The 14,448-nt window shown below is 35.9% G+C and overlaps 2 protein-coding genes across 2 annotated transcripts in view; one reads left to right on the top strand and one right to left on the bottom strand.

Annotated features, from left to right (window-relative positions):
- ADGRG6 (adhesion G protein-coupled receptor G6) overlaps positions 1-14,448 on the top strand; it is a 133,896-nt gene that overhangs the window by 10,867 nt on the left and 108,581 nt on the right. The gene's annotated exons all lie outside the window — the stretch shown is intronic.
- Positions 1-14,448, bottom strand: part of LOC309635171 (uncharacterized protein) — a gene marked incomplete at its 5' end in the record, with an annotated part of 53,976 nt that overhangs the window by 33,929 nt on the left and 5,599 nt on the right. Inside the window, one exon of the mRNA XM_082406054.1 lies at positions 3,061-3,154. Within this exon, the coding sequence (XP_082262180.1) occupies positions 3,061-3,154 (94 nt within the window). The remainder of the gene's footprint in view (positions 1-3,060; positions 3,155-14,448) is intronic.

Raw genomic sequence — 14,448 nt, 5'->3', positions numbered from 1 at the left:
CATTACAGTGCATCCTACTATCCTGCTAGTCTCTGCTACAGTCACTATTTTTTAGACACATGTCCTTTCTATTCCTTAACCATGCCTTCTTAGTACTCTCTTCTCCCTAATCCACAGGTGCCTGGTTCTTTTTTGATACTCAGGTCTTAATTATTACCATCTAAGATAAGTCTGCCTATCCCCCAATTCAAAGGAGTCCCCTTGTCACTCTCATTTCACCCTTTAGGGATAATTTATTGATTTTGGTTACTCTCTTGGTTGTTAATATTTTGTTAATTTGACTGCTGTAGCTGGGTTAGAGGGTTGGCAAAACCTCTTGATTGTTAAGCTTGACACTTAGTTCAGATGATTAAAAATTAGGATCCTGTAGTTTAATTCTGATAATATCCACAATTTAACTCATAAAATAGAACTGCAATGTTAAATCTTCTAGGTAAGTTAGCATTTGTAGTTTCGTGGACATTTACAAAGCAAATAGTATACAAGGTTTATGCCCTTTAGGATTTTAAAAAGTAGTATAGAAACAGAATACCTTGTCTCTTGATAGGTGATGAATATAACTTTTAATAAGAACTACAGCAAAATAACATTTGAATATTTAAACCGGTCCCACAGAAGTACAAATTACAAAATATGATTGTTTTTTACCCACTAGCTTGACAGTATTTAGAAAGGTTGATAGCATCCAGTATTATTAAAGTTTAGGTGAAGAAGACACACTAGCACTGTTGGCTCTGTCTTTTGGGAGAGTAATTGGGCAACATTTTTTTAAAGAGTAAGAGTGTGTATTTTCTTTGACATATCACTCCCACATGTAGGCATCTATCCTATAGAAATAAAAACCATAATAAATATATAGAGAAATATGTACCCATATGTTAACTGTAACATTGTTATAGCAAACAATTGGTAGAGACTCTGATTGTTCATCAACAAGGGAATGGTTGTATAAATTATTTTATATTCATACCATGAAATACTGTGTAGCCATTCAAAACTATGCATATTGGCTTGAAAAGATAATAAAGTTAAGTTAAAAAGCAAATTACAGAACAATATAAGATTATCCTAGATTTGTAATAAGTTGTACTACAAAACTGGGATTATTATGTATGTATACTTTGTGTAAGACTGTATAAACATATTAATAAAACATGGAATGATACACATCAGGTTTTAAAATGGGTTATCACAGGGGCATAAAGTGGATTATCTCAGGGTGGGAGTGAGAAGGGGGAAGGCGATGGAACTTCATACAACTCCGAATGATTTGCCTCGTTACAATGAACATGTATTACTGTAGTAATTTGGGAAAACAAAAAATCCTAATAAGATTCTTTGGTATTAAAAACAGAAGCCGCATTAAAAAAACTGCCAGAGAGACTGTTGACGTGTATGAATATTATACTTTTATAAGTATGGTTATAATGGTTAGTCATGTAACCATTACTCCAGCTCTTCCTTCACTTGATATGAATCTCTAAAAGATGTTTCAGTTAAGAACCTCTTTTTATGTAGCGTGACACACTATGATCTGAAGATGAATGATGATATCTCAAGCAGACAGAAGGTTGTGGCTTCAAATAGAGTGGGAAACAGACAGCCAAGAGCCAACGAATTCCTTAGCAACCAGGAGCCTGTTTCCACACAGATAGCCTTAGTCACGAGCACTGAGGGAGGAGCCTCCCTTCTCTCCTGAAAATCGATGACATCAGCAGATTATTTCAAAGCTCAATGTTATTCTGATAGTTATGATACATCAACAGCTAAAAGGGGAAATGTTTCTGAAAGTACAATCTGGCCTGAATTATGTGCTTTCTAGCCCAGAGGACAGCACGGTTCTGGAAGGCAGATGATTGGACTAATCTTGTGCTTTTTTTGGTTTGTGTGTTAATTTTACTCATGATCATCAATTACATTGCAATTTGTATTGGAGTGTTAGACATCTTTTACACATATTTTTATATGCAATCAAATGGCTTTCGAATGCATAGAAAAATAATCCCTTTATAAATCTGCCGGGTTTTTTTTTCTAGCCATTTTAACATTAATATGTCATTAATTACTAAATAAGTATATTTGAAAGGTCAAAAATAAGGCTCTACTTGTGCAAACTATTCTTATTAAGTGAAGAAAGAGCCAGAGTAATGCTTAAGTGACTAACAGAAAACTATAATATATGACAATAAATATTTGTGGGGGTTTTTTTCCAGTTAGGGTCAAAGTGCTCCAAATTACTGTCTGAAGCTTTCAGCTAAAAGGCTGTTTTCCCATTCTACACTTCAGATTAGAAGAGCCAATGTGATTGAATAAGCAAACGTTAGAAAGTTGTATACAGAAGTTTCTTTGATGCGTCTTCCCTGTAGATAATTGCCTGCCTTCATATACCTTTGAGATGATCTGATTTTGATGTAGGTAAATATGAAATCCTATGTTGGGGTCATAAAGTCAATTACATAAATGTGGAATGAGGGTGACTCATCTTGTCACCACAGTGACTATCTCAAGTGACTAAGCAGTGTGATGGGGCCTCCAGTGAAACTGACACCATGTAGGAATTAAGCATTAGGAAGAGTGAGGTGTTAGCAAACAGTCTTCCCCTTTGCTGGTCAGCCCACGCTCGTCTCCAGGCATGGTTGTCATCCTTTAGAGAGAGCTCATAAACAGAGTATCTAGACCAGGCACATCAGCCTGGTGATGAGTCTCGAGCAATCTGAGGAATGTTTCAGAGCACCTCTGTCTCCACTGTTATGTGAAGCCTTTGTGGGGCTGGGTTGCAGCTGTGGACTCATGCCCTTTGAGTCAGCCATCACATTGTTGCTTTGGTGTAACAATTTGGTTTCTTTTGAAAGATAAAAATCTCGCTGAATTAAAAAAATTGATTTAAATGGCACATTTACTTTGGAATAGTGACATCAGTAAGAATGCAACAGTGGTCTTTAGATGTTTGAAGAGTGGTCATTTGGTAGTGAAAACAGACTTAGTCTAAGTATTTTGGGGCTGATGCTCCAAGTACCAAATGACTCAGTAACTGGTTGCCAAGAGACAAAGCCAGCTGACCTTCGAAATCGCCATCACTGGCGATGAAGAAGGTATGAAGGAGTCTTAATTCTGAAGAGGAATTTGTACTAAAAACCGTGAAGGCCTCCTCAACCTACAGTTTAATCATAGAGAGAGTGTGTGTGTGTTATAGGACTTTTGTGGTTTTTTTTGATCCCTCACACCCTCCTTTGGTAACTGTGAGGTTGTTTTCCATGTCTGCAAGTCTGTCTCTGTTTTGTAAGTTAATTAGTACTGTTTTTCAGATCCCACATATAAGTGATATCATATGATATTTGTCTTTGTCTGATTTACTTCACTTAGTATGATAATCTCTAGGTCCATACATGTTGCTGCAGAGAGAGCCTGTTTTTTTGAGGTACACATTCTTTTAATAGTTACCTCAAAAGTTTCTTCTGTGTGTATTTCCTTTCAATTTTAGCAGGTAAGCTCTACTCAATTACAGATTGGGAAGGTAACTTTCTTAGACAAGATAAACCTGGGGAACTCTAGACTTTGGCAGGTACAAAATTTTCTGCCACTTTCAAATTAATAATTCTTTATGGAGTTTTCCTTTTATTTTCAGCAAGTAGAATATGTGCTTTATGGCACCATTCTTCCTAAGATTTCAGTGTCATAGTATTTAGTAAATTAAAAATGTGGAAAAGAACAAAATGGAAAAGAACCAAAGAGAGAGGGAAAAAAAACTTATTGCAGATTTAATGAGTAAATATGATTTATAAGGTGGGGCAGCAGGGTAGGAAAGTAAGGAGGTTAGATGACAAAATATATTAATCTGACAATGAGCACGAAGTCACAGTATTATAGACATCTTTTCCCCTTCACTGAACAAAGATGATTAAACACCTGAAAAAAAAAACAACGAGGTCATTTGCCAGCACGTGGGTGGTAGCTATCACCAGTTCAGGTGAACCTATTTAACCATTTACCAAAAAAAACCTCTCAGAGAGGAATAAAGTAATCCAGTGGGAACTGTGTTACTACTGTATATCTTGATTTTTTTAAAAAAAATCATTAAAACTATTTATAGCCAATTAATCTTTTTAGGTGAGAGCTCCTTTGTCAGAAAAATAATTTGAATTATTTGATGTAAAAATATCTTGGTTTACTGTTATTCCTAAACCAGCCTCATCTTAAACTTGTGGTTTAAAAATTATACACTTTTTAAAAAAATTACGGAATTTTCTCTGATAAATCAACTATTATGAGTCAAAAAAGATGCTTCTGCTATTACATTCTGCTCCCAGCTTGGTGCTGCTAGTTTAGATAAAGGGAAGAGAGAAACTGTTGGCAGTAGAGCCAGCTGATGGATTGTGTCAACCCCCTTGAAAATCAAAAATTTTTTCATCTCTTTAATTATAAAATTACACTAATCACTATTATTGGACTATGCAAAGCTATAAGAATGAGTTAATGCTTATGATTTTTACAAATACCTAAACAAAATGGTATTTTTAGAAGATTCTTTATCTGGTTGAAACTTTAAAGAGTACTGTTAAAGTAAAATACAGATCTGAAAAAAAGAAAATACTCTTAATGGGAATACAGTATTAATCACTGCTTTTAAACACATCCACAGTTTCTTCCTTCCTTTTTTTTTTTTTTTTTGCCTTAAATATATGCACAGAAATATGGCATTATACACAGCGAATACTGGCCTCAATTGAGTATAAGTAACAGTTTCACTGGGTTACTGGCTTTAATGAAGAGAATCTTAAGACAGAAAATGAGGGTTTTCTAGTCATAGTGATTTCCTTGTCTTCAGTACTGATGCTACAGGGGGTGAGGAAAGCTAGAAAGCTAGACTTAGAGAGATATTTTGCCTCCATATTGGGTTTTTTAGAGAGAATGAACTCCCAAGTATATACACTAAGGCATCATGCAATATGGTCCCCACCTCTTCCTGAATTCTCCGAATGGGTGTCTCCTGGCTGGGTCATCAGAGGTGAAAATTAGGCTTTTACTTGGACTGCTAATCTCATCTCTCTTTAGAATGGTAATCTGAAAATCTGTTACTTGTAGTAAGTTCAGGACCACAAAATTTCTGTAACAATACTGATGAAGTACAAATATATCAATAAACAATAAGGTCTGTGGTTCTCTCAGAGCCTTTGCTAACTTGACATAGGACTTTCCTTCCAGTTCAGTAAGCCCTGATACTTTCATTGGTGTTTGTTTAGGCCTCTCATTACTTCTCATCATCTGACTTGCTTACCTGTCTCTCACACACACATATTAGAGAGGTCTGACTTTTTCAGTAACTGTTTCAGAGGAAAGTTCTCTCTGAATTTGCAACAATTACTTTTAAAAAGAATTGAGAGGTAATTGACATGTAACTTTATACTATGCGACTGTTTCTTATATTTAAGGTCCTGTTGGTTTACAGACATGACGCTGTGATTGTGCTGCCACAGAAGAGGTTTTCAGTAAATGTGTAGTGAATGAATCAAATTGCTTTCCAAGCTGCCCTTTTGTGACTTGAATTTTCCTTAGCAAAGTGAGTCTAGCAGATCTAACTGTTAGGTATTCTTACTCAGAACCTTTTCCCTCCCCCAATATTATTAAAGTAAATTAAACATTTGTGACAGCATTATAGTACTTAATGGAGTTACAGAGAACATAGCATGCTACTTTTAAGTGCATTTAAAAGCTGAGGGCTATGTCACAATAATACCATAATATTTGAGTGTTGCACATGTGTGTGTGTATCAGATATGTATCAGACTCTTTTCAAAGTCCTGGCTATGCAGAGCTAAACCATGATTCTTAAAATCAAGAAGTTTTAGTGTTGATAAGGAGACTGACATGAGACAAATAGGAAGCACTGCGATATGTGGTCTAATGGAATTGTGACTGTGATATCAAGGGATAACAGAAGAGATCTCAGAAAAGTTTGCACAGAGGAGGTAATGTTAAAACTGCATCTTCTAGCAGGGGTGATGAAAAAATACTTACAAAATCACATGGCTTTGTCATTGACCATTTGAAGAGCTTTCCCTGTAATCAGATTGGAAGGCTGGCTGTAAAAACTGATTGCAAACCAAAGCAATCTTGAGAAAGAAAAACGGAGCTGGAGGAATCCCTGACTTCAGACTATACTACAAAGCTACAGTAATCAAGACAGTATGGTACTGGCACAAAAACAGAAATATAGATCAATGGAACAGGATAGAAAGCCCAGAGCTAAACCCACGCACGTATGGTCACCTTAATTTTGATAAAGGGGGCAAGAATATACAATGGAGAAAACACAGCCTCTTCAATAAGTGGTGCTGGGAAAACTGGACAGCTACATGTAAAAGAATGAAATTAGAGCACTCCCTAACACCATACACAAAAGTAAACTCAAGATGGATTAAAGACCTAAATATAAGGCCAGACACTATCAAACTCTTAGAGGAAAACATAGGCAGAGCACTCTATGACATAAATCACAGCAAGATCCTTTTTGACCCACCTCCTAGAGTAATGGAAATAAAAACAAAAATAAACAAATGGGACCTACTGAAACTTGAAAGCTTTTGCACAACAAAGGAAACCATAAACAAGATGAAAAGACAACCCTCAGAATGGGAGAAAATATTTGCAAACAAAGCAACTGACAAAGGATTAATCTTCAAAATATATAAGCAGCTCAATATCAAAAAAACAAACAACCCAATCCAAAAATGGGCAGAAGACCTAAATAGACATTTCTCCAAAGAAGATATACAGATTACCAACAAACACATGAAAGGATGCTCGACATCACTAATCATTAGAGAAATACATACCAAAACTACAATGAGGTATCACCTCACCCCGGTCAGAATGGCCATCACCAAAAAATCTACAAACAATAAATGCTGGAGAGGGTGTGGAGAAAAGGGAACCCTCTTGCACTGTTGGTAGGAATGTAAATTGTTACAGCCACTATGGAGAACAGTATGGAGGTTCCTTAAAAAATTAAAAATAGAACTACCATATGACCCAGCAATCCCACTACTGGGCATATACCCTAAGAAAACCATAATTCAAAAAGAGTCATGTACCACAATGTTCCTTGCAGCACTATTTGCAATAGCCAGGACATGGAAGCAACCTGTGTCCATCGACAGATGAATGGATAAAGAATATTTGGCACATATATACAATGGAATATTACTCAGCCATAAAAAGAAATGAAATTTGTAGTGAGATGGATGGACCCAGAGTCTTCATTCAGAGTGAAGTAAGTCAGAAAGAGAAAAACAAATACCGTATGCTAACACATATATATGGAATCTAAAAAAAAAAAAAAAAAAAAAATGGTTCTGAAGAACCTAGCGGCAGGACAGGAATAAAGACTTAGGCGTAGAGAATGGACTTGAGGACACGGGGAGGGGGAAGGGTAAGCTGGGACAAAGTGAGAGAATGGCATGGACATATATACACTACCAAATGTAAAACAGATAGCTAGTGGGAAGCAGCCACATAGCACAGGGAGATCAGCTCGGTGCTTTGTGACTACCTAGAGGGGTGGGATAGAGAGGGTGGGAGGGAGACGCAAGAGGGAGGGGATATGGGGATATATGTATATGTATAGCGGATTCACTTTGTTATACAGCAGCAACTAACACACCATTCTAAAGCTATTATACTCCAATAAAGATGTTAAACAAACAAACAAACAAACTGATTGCAGTTGTGGGAGTGGTTCGTCCCCACTGAGTTTCATCTCTGATCTTGACCAAAAGCAAAAAGATGGAAAGTGAGCATGGAAATGGAGAAGGGTGAGGTAGGCAGAGAAAGGTAAAGGGCGAACCTAAGAATTCACTGAAACTGATTTTGTGGAAGGATCCATACTTCCTGTGCCTAGAATAAAGGGTCTCTGCAGAAGAGACTAAGGAATGAACGTAGACACTTAAGCAGGAGGCCTGACTGTGGAGGATGTCAATGGAGGGACTGTGCTGTCAGAGCTGTATGAGGAATTCTAGCTCAGTGGGGAGATAGGCATGTCATTACCCACTATAGCTCAGTAAGACACCTGCAACCAAAAATGTACACCGAAGGGAACAGAGGGTAAGAACTCCCTAGGATCATAGTTAGGTAACTCAGTGTCAGACCTGTCTTTTCTTTACTGAGTCTGTGGTTTATGCTTTTTCTCTGTGAGGTACCATTTTACTTCAGAAAAGGCAGTCTTACTTTCCTCCTTGGTGAACAGCATTCATGTATACATCGAAAAGCTGGAGATACTAATAGAATCTTAGGCACACTTGCTGCCTTCTCTTTCTTGCTCAAACTCATATTTAGCTGTGACCAAGAGTTGCTGAGTCTAGGTTAGAAATGCCTTCTTTATCTTTATAACGACTGTCTCTGAGGCTCTCATCTCCACCAGGTGTGTCCAGCGTTTCTGTTAAACCACCGTTGGAATCATGCCACTGCCCTGTTTAAGTTCCCCTGAAGATTCTCCTTGCCCACAGGATACAGTCCACAGTCCTTAATTTATGTAATGTCGCAGCTCCTTAGCTTTGTAATGCCCTATCAAGTGCCTGCCGGACAGTAGGGTCTCAATTAAATATTGAATGAGTACAGAAATTGAAAAATTTATATATTTTTGCTAAGCAAAATGAGGATTTAGTCATAGGTGTTCAGTTATTTAAGAGAAAAAATTTGTGCTTGGCCTAGGTACTATGTTGAGGTTTAAAAATTAATGGTTCAACCCTTCCATCTTTGTGGAAGACCAGCTATTTGAGAGAGGAAGTTTCATAAAATAATTGTGCCTCTAAATGAGTAAAAATAACTAGAGTATTTATTTTCACTTGCTCCAAGGGCTAAGCTTCTCATGGAAATACATTTTTTTAGTGCCAAACTGATCTCATCACTATTAAAATGTACACTCTTTAAAAAAAATCCATTTTTGTTGAAAATAGTAAAAGTTATTATTTTCTTAAAATTCTTTCAGCTGTTCCCCCCTTCCCCTGTGGCCATCTTTTCCATAGTTATCCCCATCATCACCTGTAACTTTAGCTTCTTATCTTGGGTTAAACCTTCCCTGCTTAGCCCACAAACATGTCTAAGTCTTTTCTTTATAAAGCAAACAAATTTTTCCCACATCCCCTCCACACTTTTGTTCTATTCAGTTTTCATTTGTCATTCCTTTCATTTCCTAAAGTCTTGAAAGACTAGTCTACATTTGGATTTATTACTTCCTCACCATTAAAAATAGATTATTCTGTTTTGAAGATGCCTTGACAGGTTATCAATTTGTGTGTGTATGTAAACAGTTATGTTATGGTTCTCTAAAGATCTCCTAAGTTAGTCTGAACTTCCCCAAAGGTTTATTTATTTAAAAAAATTCTTTTCAAGTAGGTGGACCATATTCAGTGCAGTAACGTTTTGTTATTAAGAGGACAAGAAAACACTTTCTCCATAGAAAGTCTGTTTTAGGTTGAAATTGTGTCACAAGATGAGATGACTTATATTCAACTTTAAGAATATACCTCTTTGCATGTTTTTCATATTCTTTAAATGTTCCTTTAGGTGCCTCTGACTTCCTAGAAGCTTATGTTACCTCTTTTTTTTTTTTTCCTTGTTTAAATCAGATTTACATCCCGATTTGCCAGTTAGTTCTGTTTCCCATTCCTATTTCTTTCTTTTTGAGTATTTTTCGATATTCCCATCATATCTTAAAATTTTCTATATGACAGTTATTAGGATATTTATTTCAAAATGGTTGGTTCAAGTGAAGCTGAAAGACTGTCGTTTTTCTTCGTCTGCTGTGTGTGCCTGGCTTTGCTTTACAACAACATTTATCTTTGTTATAGTTATATTTAAAAACACCTTGAGTTGGGACTTTTTGGCTAATTTACATTTAAAACTCCCATTTGTTCGAAGCAGAAATACATAGATATAAAAATGTAGTGCTGTAAGTCACAACTTACCATTGTTGTGGTTAGAAAAACAGTTCATTAGGCTTTGTTAAATAGGTTAGAAGTCTTTTAGCCCTTAGGGAAGAATATAGAAACTAAACCGGTTTTGTTATTCATCTGGAAGCTAAAAAAATCAGACTTGAAGTCTAATCATCAAATTGAACTTGTATAATTTTGTTTTTCCCTGTTATTAAAGGAGAACTTTTAATCTTTTTCAAAAGTAAGATCATAGTACCTTCTGAGTATTTTAAATTTTAATAATCCTAGTCATAAATAACATCTATTGTGGGCTATTTCAGGTTAAAAATACAAGTGAATCCTGTATGCTTAAGAGAAAATGTGCCTTTGAAAAGCGTATTTTAAAAAATATAAACCTATGTTGGATTTTATTTAAACTTGAACTGTACATACTATGGTGTCAATGTATTTTTGATGCATTTAAACTAATTACGAGAATGAAAAGGCTGGTTCGATATCAATAGCACTGCTAAGTTGACTCTGAGTGACTTGATCCATCAGTAACATGAGCTAAATGCTGACTCTGAAATAAAATTTTTCCAAGATGTTCTTTTATAGTCAGAAATACCTTCTCAGTGTGTGTACTGGAGCTTTATTCCTTATGGACTATAGGTAGGAGGAGACAAGTTATTACATGTAGTGAAACTTGTGTGCCTGATTTTTTAGATTCTGTTTCTGGCAAAATCAGACAGAGGGTGGTTGGAAGCGGTTACACTGGATGACTGAGTTCCAGGGAGCAACTGACTGGAAGGAGACACTGCAAGACACACTGGGTTGATGGAAATGTTCCAAATTTTGGTTGGGATGTAGTTACATAGGGGTATATGTCCATCAAAACGGATTGAACAGCACACTTAAAATCTATGCATTTTAATGTGTGTCAATTATACCTCCAAAAAATAAAATCTCAGCTAATTGGAAAAAATACTCAAAAGAGTTCTAAGAGGACACAATAAGAAGAATTCTAATGCCTCCAGAACTATCACGATTTTACTAGCTCTATCAAGAATTAAATAGTAGCTTTCTACAATACAACTTCTTTGTTGATATGCTGGCTTTTGTTTTGTTTGGCTAACAGGAAAGGCATATTTAGTTTTACTATTTATGAATTAGTTAGGCTTGTTCACATATTTTCAGTACTTAAGAATACTCGTGTGTGTGTGTGTGTGTGTGTGTGTGTGTGTGTGTGTGTGAAGACATTTCTGTGAACGATATAAACTTCACCTAGCTCAAGTGTAAGCTTCCATGTCACGCCTCTTTAGCCTCTACATACATTCAAAAGTTCAACTTATATACTGTACCTTTACCTGGCAGCTCTTTTCCTTGAGAGCTTCTTTCCTCCATTTAATAAAAATGCATGCGATGATCAGGATATAATTTTTTTCTATTAGTTATATTTTTCATATATATATATTAGATTTTGCTTCTTCACTAAGACCTTAAGGGAGACTTATTGATATCGTTGGCTTGCTTCATAAAATGAAAGATAAAGGGTGCTTCAGGAACACTTACTCCATTAGTTGTCGTGTTATAAGCATGTTTTTCTTTCTGTTCATTTTATTTTATCTTTACAGAGCTGTTTATCATTTACTGTAAAGTGATTTATGCTCATTTCACAAACATATGGTATTTGTGAAAAACTCCACAAATCTTTTTGTAACTTTGATTGCTCAGCAAATATAAAGCATGAATCATAAAGTGAATTTCAGTCAAACACTTGAAAATTCCAACCTAGACTAGACTCAGCACCTGGTGAGTGGTTTCTGAGAGGTTATTTGTTCTGTCCTGGTTCCTAACTTGAGAGGTTTTCATGGGTAAATAGTGGGTTGAAAGCATCAGTCAAGACAGTCTCATTTCAAAAGATTCACCTGCTATGGCTGTGTCCCTGGGTAAAGGTCACTATTTGCCTAGGAATGGTGTAATGAGAATGTGGCCATTGATGGAAGCAAAATAATGAGACTAATAATCATCAACTGTTAATATTAAGATCCCAGATGATGCACAGATTATACAAAAACATCTTCTGAAAGAGAGAATGTATCCTTATTGGATGGGTACTTTGAGGAAGTACTGTGTATAATTCAGTAAATCCAAAGGGGAAAAGTGGCATCATTTTAAACTTCAGTAAGTATTACAAAAAGGTGAAGCTCAACTTTTACATCTTAAAGTCTGCTCGTATTTCTGAGTTTCAGACAAGTTTAAAATTAAGCTGATTTAGCTGAGGTTTTACTCAGTGGGGCCTGTGCTAGTAGTTACAATTCCATTGGCTCTAGCCATTGGATAGGACAACACTTTATTTTCTTTAAAAAAATCTTCATATATTATTTAGATACTAGGGTACCTTGAAACCAAGCCTATGTGATAATAGAGTAGGGGAAATTTTATGGCTCTTCTATCATGTGAAGCTACCGCTCTCTATTAGGGTTCCAGTTACCTGTGCAGTGGCTTGGAAAGTGCTGTCAGACAGAAATATGGGGCTCACACTTCTTGTGTTTCTTTCTGTTAAGGATCAAAGGTTCGTTCTATCAGTTATCCAGTGTCTAAAAACAGTTTTTCTGTGTGTTGTGTATTTTGCCCACTTATATGTTTGCTTTTGCTGGGAGGGGGAGTCCAACATTTGTTACTTCATTATGGCTGGAGCCAGGAGTCCCTACTATTTTATTTGAACTGAATGTAAGCTTACATTTTTTGCCAATCATTGGATATACAGCAAAGTCCTTTTCTTTGAGGATAGATTTGTTAATTGGAGAGTGTTTTCTCTTTTGAATAAATTATGCCCATAAAGTGTCATCACTGATTTTTTCTTCCAGTTTTATTGAGATATAATTTACATACAGCACAGTGATTTTTAATTTTGTTTCCTTTAGAGTGAAGAGAAATTGCTTATGAAGTGATCTGAACACAGAATCCTCATTTTTAAGAGTTTTACCATTTAGTCATTAAAGATCATCTCACCCATATCTAATTGAACAGCTATTTTTATTTACCTCTATTCAAAACTTTCCTAATGATTCAACTAAGTTTTCATAGACCCATATATCCTTTTACTTTTGTATCTTTATTGGGTTATGTAAAATATAGTAAATTTCATAGCTAGAATATGAAGTATAACTGGCAAAAAATAGTTGGGAACAAACATGATCTAATAAGCACAGCTCAACTACTGGGAACAGCTGTTCAGAGGACTATTAGCTTTGAATATTCAGCTCACTGTGAGTGTCATTCAGTGTATTTTACAAAGAAGGTCATGAGAGTAGGTTAACCTGAGGCATCAGTTAAGTGCAGGTTGATTAGGAGAGTTTCTCTCGGACTTCTGGGCTGCAGCCTAAGATATTCTTCAAAGTTGCTTTTTCCTGGTTTCAGTGTGTCACTACTATAATTTTTCTTCCCTCCAGAATCAAGATGTCAAAGGTATCTTTGACTCTCCCTTAGCAATCCTTCTCTGAGACCTAATCTATTGCTAAATCTGGGAGCATCTGTTGTATCTCTTTGGTTTTTTGAATGATCTTCATTCTAATGCAGACCCTTATGGTTTCTTGCCTCAACTTTTGTAATGATAGAAAAACTGATGCCGTTGTCTCCTGTTTTCATCTGCAAGCTAGTAATAAACTACTTTCATATAAACATTTCTTAGAGTGTAATTTGCTCAGGAACCTTGAAGAGCTTTTGGTTGCTGAATTAAGTACTGCCTTTACAGATTGACATTCGAGATCCTTCACCATATATTCTTAACTAGTATTTTTAAAGCCATTTCTAAGATTCCTTATTCATAATCTAAGAAACAAACAAATTGAAAAACATATTTTTCTCTAACATTTCATATATTTCCCTGCCTCTAAGTCTTCTTTACACTATTTCCTCAACCTAAAAAGCCTTTCTCCTTCTTTGCTACATAATAAGGTGCCTCCCCATCTCAAGATGTGTATTAAATGCTTCCTCATGCCGGGAGCATTTAAAATGAGGCTGGTAAGACGAGTAGGTTTTTTTCCCTTAATTTTCATGTATGTATATATCAATGTAACCACCTGTTAGATAACACTTTAAAGGTAGAAATGGAGCAGGAAATATTTTCTATATCCCCACTTTTTTTTCATTTCTCCTTTGGAATTCTATAATAATTTGTACTTACTCTATGTTTTGTTGCCGAATTGTGTTTTATGATTATTACTGTTTGTGTTTTCTTTTTTACTGATTATGAGTGCCTAAAATGTAGGGGCTATGTCTTCTTCTTCTTCTTTTTTTTTTTGTCTCGTGTTCTGCACAAAACCAAGAGAGTGTGGGTACTGCAATGTGAATGAATTAAAGCATATTATTTAAAGGGAGACATTTGAGATTAAGGTAACCCATCCACTCTACAGGTTTGACGTGAAAGGCATGGAAGCTATGTCGTGAAAAAGTAGACCAGGACACAAGACGTGCATTTTAGTTATCATACTGGAGCAGATTTACTTGAACTGTTCAGAGTGCTGCAGACCCTGGT

Source organism: Balaenoptera borealis (genome assembly GCF_965194805.1).
Source record: "Balaenoptera borealis genome assembly, chromosome: 9".
NCBI lineage: Eukaryota > Metazoa > Chordata > Mammalia > Artiodactyla > Balaenopteridae > Balaenoptera > Balaenoptera borealis.
This window is presented reverse-complemented; position numbering and strand designations above follow the sequence as displayed.